Source organism: Calypte anna, chromosome 6 (genome assembly GCF_003957555.1).
Source record: "Calypte anna isolate BGI_N300 chromosome 6, bCalAnn1_v1.p, whole genome shotgun sequence".
Lineage (NCBI taxonomy): Eukaryota > Metazoa > Chordata > Aves > Apodiformes > Trochilidae > Calypte > Calypte anna.
Genome location: NC_044252.1, coordinates 13,941,236 through 13,950,348, shown reverse-complemented (window position 1 = coordinate 13,950,348; position 9,113 = coordinate 13,941,236). Strand labels below are relative to the sequence as shown.

Sequence of the window (9,113 nt, the reverse complement as noted above, 5' to 3'; positions counted from 1 at the left end):
CAGCTGACAAGTTAGTGCCAGCTTTGGAGAGAAGCATGTTTATGTGTATGCCTGTGTGCATTTGACTTTGTTCCTCAATGGTAGACATATGAACAGACATCATTTAATAATTAAAATACTTATCACCACTAAACAGTACAATGGCAGCATTTTTATTTACTGTTAATACAGAGCAACATAGGGATTTACTTCAACTGAAAAGGTCCCTTAAATTGAAAGATAAATTAATAAAGAATATCCAAAAACACCAAATTCTGACACAAATTCCCTTACCATCCTTTACTGTTTCCTTTGTCAAGCTCCTTCCATAGTGCTGGTTTTGAATCTCATAGCTGTCAGAGGACACATGGTAAACCTGCAAGAAACAAGGAGGTAACAGGACTCATGTCAAACAACCAATGTTTATGCAGAGCAATGAGACACCTTACACACAGGCTACAAAATCCTTGGTACCATTTAGCCCTGGCCCAGTTTTAGGTGACTTGCAGCTGCCAGCAATGCCCTCTACTGCTCCCACCTGCAAAATCCCCCCCAGCACATCTTGGGACCTAAGTGTAATCTTAGGAGTGAAAGCTCAGGTCCAGCACAGAGTTCATCAGCTCTCGTCTGAATGGGAGGCATCTCACACGGGTACAGTTTTGTCCATATCAGGAATTGTACAAGCTCAACAACTTAATTTAAAAATGGTTTATACAGAGATACATTTTCTCTCTAACTGAAATAATTTCCATAGCAGAAACACACCAACCAGACAGACCCAAATATAATTTGTTTATGCGAGTGTAGACAATTCTTATTTGCAGAAATAATGGTGTTACCAAGCAGGCAGATGTTTCTGACAAAAACTTTGTGCTTGGCACTCATTCAGACCACCCAACCCCACGGCATCCATCCCAGCTGCAGTGTTCTGCCCTCTCTTCACCAAGGGCCCCATGGAAGGCAAGTCAAGGTGCCTGACACCTATTTCTCCCCTTTGAGGGCTTTTGTTGTCATAACCCACAAGACAGTCCAGGACAGTGAAGCATCAGCACACAAGGAGGGGCACCTGAGCAATAGCTAAAAATATAAGAATTCCCAGCGTTCACTGCAGCCCCTCATCCCTACATCTCTCTCCTCCACCCAAATCACAACAAGCACATCATGAAGACACAGGTTGGTAACTCCTGCTTTGCAAAGCAGTTGTGAAGTATCAAGTACCTCTTATTTTGACAAAAAATTCCCCAAGGAATTTAAAATCATAGTGTGTAGTAACTGATTTAAGTCATCAACCATGAACTGAAGGGGCAGTAAATAACTGTGGTTATTCTCAAAGAAATACCAGTTTTAAGTCTCAATGTTTAATCTCACCTGGTAGTAGACAATATCCACTGTTACAATTCCTATTTCCACTGTTATGATACTTATAGAAACTGAGGCTCTGCTGTCTATAAATTGCAGAAGTAGAGCAGAGGCGAGTTATTTGAAAACATCACCTGACAAGTGTGATTTTAGTCTCATAAAAACAATTTTTCACTTTTTTTCCTAAGCACATAGAAGATGTGCAGTACACAACAGGGAAACCCAACAACTACTCATATAAATACTTCAAGTACCAAAGTTACTTACAAAAACATACAGAAAAGTTTGAAAAACTTTAAAGAGACACAAACCAAAGGTAATTAAATAAAGACTAAAAAAAAATAAATTGCATAGGAAGTACATCAAGAGTCTGACAATTACATGTAAGTTTTCACTAGCTGTGTCTTCATTTTAGTAATATTAAACACTCTCATTTATTAGGTCAAAGAACAGCTTCCTCCATACATCAGCACTGCAGCACACTCCTGAACAAATATTCTTGTTTACCAGAACCTTATCTCTTCCCCTCTAACAGTTTCCTGACATGGGCAATTACTCAGAAAGTCCGATAAAAATCTGCAAGCTCACTTAGTTTTCCAAAGAAATGCTGGAGGAGTACATAAGCCTCATGCTTCTGATCTGGATTCCCCATGAAGCCACTTATACCTGTTATAATTTGCACACCATTATTCCCCTCAAATGTTTTGCTTTAACCAAGCACTTCCATTACACAAAATGGTTGATAACAAACTACTATGTTCCCCACACTTACAAGCAGTGTAATGTAGATAACTAACTACCCTGTGAACAAGCAAAGATTCAGAACACCCTTGGATGTGGACAATAATATATTGAGGTGATCAAGAAAGTATTCTCCACGTTAGCCAAAGAGCTTTCTCAATATGGCTTCAAGCCTTGTCTCAGCTCCAAGGAATTATTTCTAAAGTTCATGGAAAAAACTCGAGCAAATCCAAGTACATTAAAGCCATATACTGAATGCAGAGGAACAGAAACCCAAGTTCAAACAGAAATAATCTTTCACCAGTTCTTGCACCACCTTCACCAACCCTCCAAAGACACAGGGGGGAGTGCTGTAGTAGCAGAAGACTAAGATCCATTTCCTGGACTTCGCCATGCTTTTGTTCTCACCATCACTGCTACTCGTCTGCTACTAACCCTTCCCAAAAGGGTATTTGCCTTTGAACCAGCCCTTTTCTGTATCCCTGTTGTTGCAGCTGTCTGCACTAGCCCATTTCTGAAAAAAACAATGGCAAGTCAAATATGTCAATCTGTAACCTTTACAATGGCCACAAAATTATTAATTAAGAAAATCTCATTTCCTGACCATCTGCTGCAGCTCATTATGCATTTGCTCTGGATTCACAAGGGATTTCACTGCAAGACAAACTCCTCATATCATCTACCAAACATAGCCTTTAAGGAATCTCCTTCAATGATTTTTTTTTTACATTCTTAATCTACAAGCTCAGATCTGTTTCAGCTGACAATGCCAAGGTTCCTCTTTGTGCCTACAAGCAACTCCCATTCAGAGAGGTTTCAGTATAAAGAACTGGAATCCAGCATGCTCAGAGGTTCAGGTTTGTAATTAGTCATAGCAGGGACTCTTTACATCAAAAAATCCAGATTATTAACTGCTGAGGGAAATTCCCTTTGGACTTTCTCAACCTGCACTTGACATGTGTTTCCCCAAAAGGTGTTAAGGTATTGCTGCTTGCATGAGCACATCTATTTCTGTCCCCTTTATTTCCATCACAGGTAGTTTACCTGATGTTCTTGAACTGAGGGAAACCTAGAGCTGAAATTAAAATTTGATCCAGGATGTTCTCTGTGAAAAAGCAGAACTCTCAACAGCAAGATCTACAGTTTGGAAACCCTGCATCTGCAGCTTTAGGACATTAAGATGAAGACTGGATTGAGGACAGCAAATATGAAATGCTACTTAATGTTATTGATGGCAATTCAGTACTGACTTCCATAGTGGGGCAGAAAAATACACACAATGTTCACATACTTACCCGTGGCAACTCCCTAACTTCCAGAAAGTGTAATTTAAATACACATCATTAAGACTAGCCTGTTTGGTGGAGATACTGCTATCAGAAATAAAAATCTCTATATTAAATAGCTGACAGACCTCTTTCCCATCTGCAATAAGAATTAATAGATTCACATCGTCGAAACTGGAAAACCTCCAGTGAGCAGCCTTCTGCAGCACCAGAGCTGAGTGCCTGTGGAGCAGAGCTGAGCTCCAGAGCACACAGGACACCACCTCCTGTGCCACACTGATGTTCCCAGGTGCTGGTTGATGCCTGGGAAGCAGCTTCCTATGGAGCCCATCCCTGCCCATCCCTGCTCCACTGCAAGGGCAGCATGAGACTTGCTCTTGAAAGCAAGGACAGAGTGATTAGACAGACACGCTCTGATGCTGAGACATCCAGACTCCAAAGGGCTGAGCTGCCCACCCCTTGGATTTTTTCCATAAACATACTTCAGTCACCCCCATGCTATACTTATGCAGGTAAGACCAAGCAAGTGTTTAAATATCACACAGTTTTCTGTTTACATCTAGGCACCTCTGCACTCAGAACTGGCATCTCTGAAGGTCAAGACCCAGCCTGCTGCCAAAATGGGAACCAAGCAATAATTGTAAGAAAAAAATAAAGAGAGAAATTTTAAAAAATAGATTCTATTTGATACTAATGATTTATAGTAATGCTTTAACACTAATACTGCTGCTGAGAGCAAGTCCATTTATCTAAAGATCTCCCCCACACACCATTTATTTCCTTTAAAAAAAAAAAAACAAAAACTTACGTTGTTGTTGCTAGACAGCAAGTGATGAAAACACACACACACCCCTGCTTGCTGCTGCCTTGAAAATTCAGCAGAGGAAGAGGGCATCCCTACTCCCCTGTTCCTAAGACCATACTTACATGTTACTCTGTTTTGCCTCTTTGTTCTGGTATTTGACAAAGTGCTTTATATGATGAAGTGTACCACCAAAAGCTCTGACAACCCATATAAAGTTTTAGTAAGGTCCTTACATAAATAAACTGTAGAATGAAATTATGTTGAAATTAACTCAATGAAAAAGCAGACTGGTAATCTCCTAAATAAAAGAAACAACACTGTAGTTAAATGATGAGACATTTTAAAAATAGGTTAATACATAATTTTGGGAGACCCAGAACTGTGACAGAGCACTGCATTAGAATAAATTTTCTCTGCCTCCTTTTTATAGAATGCAGGGGAGTGGGGAAAGAGGCCATTTCTCATCTCATCCATCATCAGCTTTTTCCCTACATACAGGAAATCTTTTCAGGACACAAACTGACCAGCTGTCATACATATGACAAGTCTTTCATGTAAGAAGAAACTGCTGGGAAAAAAAATGCCAGGGACCCATCTGTTGTTTTGTGTGGGGGTTTTTTTAGTTTTGTGGGTCTGTTGTTGGGTTTGTTTTTTTTTCTTTAGTTTTTCTTTTGTCTTCCTGTTTTCTTAAACATCAAACTCATTTGAATTATACTTACAAATGTAAAAAAACCCAGTTTTGGTCATTTTTTACTGTGGAAGAATACGAGCACTAGATGCAGGACTTAATAGCTTTGTTATTCCTCCCTTCCTAAATCTTGTTATTAACACATCAGACCCTATGGAAATTACAATACTATAAAGAGTTCATAAAAAAACCCTCATAAAACAGACTCAGCTACAGTAATTTAAAAAAATATCTTGCAGGAACATGTGCTGGAGATTAGGAAATTCACTTGTTAAAACAGCTTTGATGCAGTATCTACTTTACTGCAAGCAACAGTTCACAGGCAAGAACAAACAATGATGGATTATACTGGTGAAGTTTCGTAATCACCAGTTTGTGCTGTAAAAACATATTTCAGTAATATTATGGACTATGTGATATGGCAATCAAGGTGTCCTGAAAGAAAAAAAACACACTGCAGAAATTGGGAACTGTGGATTCTGAACTGATTGCGAATCTGAAATGAAATTCCAGCCCACACATTCTGCCTGTATTCAGCAGCACACAAAACACCCTAATTTTAATACTGCATGCTGTGGGAAGATGTTTCTTATATATTTTTACATCTACTACTAAACCATATTGCAACTTTTATTTCTACTCTTTTGAGAACCAGAACTTATTTTTCCAACTTGTTTTTAGACTCTCACTACTTTCGTAATAAATCCATGTCTTCATCTGTTAAAGAACCTCTCCACTAAATGTGAAATTGGGTTTTAAACCAATGTTACTGAAATGATTGTATTTTCTAAATTAATTTCCATGTATTTATTCTGTCTATTCTGTGCATTAAGAGGAATACAGTTTGACATATGCCAAAGGCCAGATCTACATACATAAATCAAAGCTCCACCAGATAGCAGATCCACTTCCTTTAAGGACAAATCATAGATATTTTTACATATAAACAGAGGACTGCTTACTTACCAGTGCATGAGCAAAGCTGTTGCAGTGGTTTAAGGGGTAAAAAAACCCCAAAAACACTAGTAACATATTTTGCTTGTATCTCTTAATGATAGATTATATGATGTGTGCCTTAAAAAAAATTATATATAACATTTTCTATTTTTGCTGGGCCTCTCTTTCTTACTCTTCTAAAATAAGCAAGCTCACCCCCATTTAAAAAAGAACATTGAACTAAGAGATTAAAAACAAACCCCTATGCTTTCTGAACTGTGTTATACCATGTTTTGTCCAGCAAACATGAGCAACTTTTATCAAGCACATTAGCTGGGTACAGGCAGTAAACTCCCATACAGGAGAGCGTTTTACATTAGGGCCAGAATCTTGCAAAAATAAAGCAGAGAAAACACCTTGTGAATTGAGACCTTGCTAAGTGTTGCCTGCAGGGAAGAGGAACCTTTTGAATTCTTTCTGGGAAATAATTGCCAACATGAAAACTTTGTACCAAAGGCACAAAGCACATTCCCAACACTGTGTTGGGAAACTGCAGTGCTTGGGGGAACCATCATTACACATACAGTTTGAATTAGGGAATCAATGCAATTTCTGCAACAGTCTAAAGATAGGGATAAATGACAATGCTAGGAACAGTCAACAGCACAACCACCAAGGCAGCAGAGCCAGCAAGCATGTGTTCCTTTTGTGCTGTCGTGGAACAAAGGATGGGAAGTACATTGTTTTACCAGAGATAAGAAAGGTTATGTAATGACATGAGCCAAATCCAAAACCATAATCTCCAGCCTTCCCTCTTCATCTAAACTGTTCCACTGTTTTTTGACTCCCACATTCTCAGAGGCTTACATAATTACTGCTCATGACCACTATAATTTATAGCTGTAGAAGCTTATCTCAAGACAGCATTAAGGCTGAGAGCCCAGGCAATTAAGTACAAAACATTACAGAGATACTAGAATTATTTCAAACAATGGTGCAATCTGTGTGCTGTTGCTATCTAACAGCGAAGGGGAGGGTTATCAAAGTTTTCAGCCATTTACTTTTGTTGATGCAAAGCTGGAGAAGCCCTGGGTTTGTGTATGTGAGAAGCACAACACAAACCTCCCAACAAAAAGAAAATTATTTCTGCACCAATCACAGAAGAAAAAAAGTAATTTAAATGCATCAGGAATTCATTACTGACATCAACACGGTTATGTTACATAAACCAAGGTAACATAAAGGCCTGTACAGCTTTCCTTTATTCTCAAGTTCTAGAGTAGCCAATAGATAAATACTGCATCTCCTATTGCCTCACCTAAAATAATGAAATGTAATGGAGTTAATATGGACATCTGCAGGACCTTGTCCACCTCAAACCCATCTTCAGCTCACAGATGCTCCTTCAACATGTAAGCATCAAAGCTATCTTCTTCTGGTGAAAAGCTTTTTTAAATACAGAACATAAGCAGCTATTTATAACTACACACAGCACCTCTGAGACCTAAATTACTCTTTACTAAGTAAATAGATCATGTAATAATTATATTTACTTTTCTAAAAAGTTGAGATTAAATATATGGAGATGATATAGCTTACTATCAAATTAATAAAAAGAGTGGTTCAGTAAGTAAATCTCTAATATAAGCCTAAAATTCACAAAATACTTTGATGATTTACCATATCTGCTATCTGTGAAGAATTAATTTTGACTACATTCAGTTTTATATAACTATGATCTGTCCCCACCCCTTCTGTATACATACACCAAATCCAGGTTGCAAACAGATTCCCAGAAGGAACACAGACAAGTTAAAATAAGCAAAGTTAACACTTTTATTCACATAAAAGTCAAGAGGACTGGCTGCAGCCAGAAAAATGAATTGCTGTGTACGGTGTGGGACAACAGGCCAGAGCAAAGGCTGAATCTGAAAACAAAACAAGTTCTTACCCTCATCCCAAGTACCAAAAAGCCAATCTCTTCCATCAGCGGGTACTTGCTGACCTGCTGCTGTATCTTCTCAGCTGAAGCATATGGATCATAACTTTTCTGACCTATTTTTACATCCATTATGCAAGGCTTATTAAACTTACAGGTCACATCTTCCAGTTTTAGATACGTATCTGTTAAAAAGACAAAACTTTTGTAAACAGTGGGTTGAAGCAAAATAATTATATAGTTTCTGCTCAGCTTCTTTGGAAGAAGGAGAATAGTTTAAGGCTTAACAACAAGTGAGCTCTTAAGAGAGTCAAATTTGTCTCTGAACACAACCTAAATCATGCTCATTGACACCCACAAATTCTGTTGGCACTCAACTTTAAATGTCTTATTGTTTATAAAATTGTATATAATTACATGTGCTAACCTAGCACTCAAATACAAATTATTGTCCAAATGAACTTCAGGAGTAGCTTTTATTTAGCCATTAATATACTCCAAATAGCACTACTAAGCACACACAAATGTAGGTTACTACATGGCTGGCTTTGTGACAGAGCTGGTGTTTTCTTTTTCTGTGTGAAAGGGTTTGAATTAAACTGGCAATTTTTCTTTGTATCATTTTAAAAATGAGATTAACATTTCAGAGTCCTATCCTACAGGAGTCAAAATGCATCCCATCTTTCTTTTTATCCTAACTCATCTGTACTCATTTCTCACAGCAGACCTTTTGGGGAAAATACTTCAAATCCTAGCTTGCACTTCCAAAAGTCCCTTTGGGAAAGTGGGTGGACTAAAACTCCCTACAAGGCCACGGAATGCCTGAAGGCTTAAAGGAGTAACTAAATCCTATTCAAACTGGTTTATGCTTTCCTCCAGTGCAGGTAAGTGACTATTTTCCAACATGATATACAGCACCCATTGTGAGAACAGAAGAAGAAAAACTTCATTAACTGGTTGGAAAATGCTTGCACAGATCTCCAGCCCTTGCCAGGGCACAACGTGGACTGAGACAACACACAACATTAATGCACATTTCGTTCCTCACGTCAGCTTCTGCATCCACCTCTTATCTGTCACAAACTTCACTCTGAAGTTTGTTTTTCTGTCAAGCCTCAGAGTATTTCTTGGGCTTCAATGCAATCTGAATTCACACAGGCATTGTATTATTCCCCATTCCTACAGCATCACTTAAAATGGTATTGCCAAAAAAAGCAGAACCGGTTCAAGTTTAAGGAGAGAGGGAGGGACAAAGTGCCTTGCTTCCACAGCTGTATAGCCAGGTAACAAAACCAGCTAGAGATAATATATAGGGAACAAGATGTGTTCCATTTCCATTTCATAAGCAGAAACACTTAATTTGGGAAAAGAAAGGTAAGG

General features: G+C 38.4%; 1 protein-coding gene across 1 annotated transcript in view; it reads right to left on the bottom strand.

Annotated features, from left to right (window-relative positions):
- Nucleotides 1-9,113, bottom strand: part of IPMK (inositol polyphosphate multikinase) — a 40,778-nt gene that overhangs the window by 6,052 nt on the left and 25,613 nt on the right. Inside the window, exons 4-5 of the mRNA XM_030453450.1 lie at nt 7,746-7,918; nt 274-355 (exon numbers count right to left, since the gene is read on the bottom strand). Of these exons, the coding sequence (XP_030309310.1) occupies nt 274-355; nt 7,746-7,918 (255 nt within the window). The remainder of the gene's footprint in view (nt 1-273; nt 356-7,745; nt 7,919-9,113) is intronic.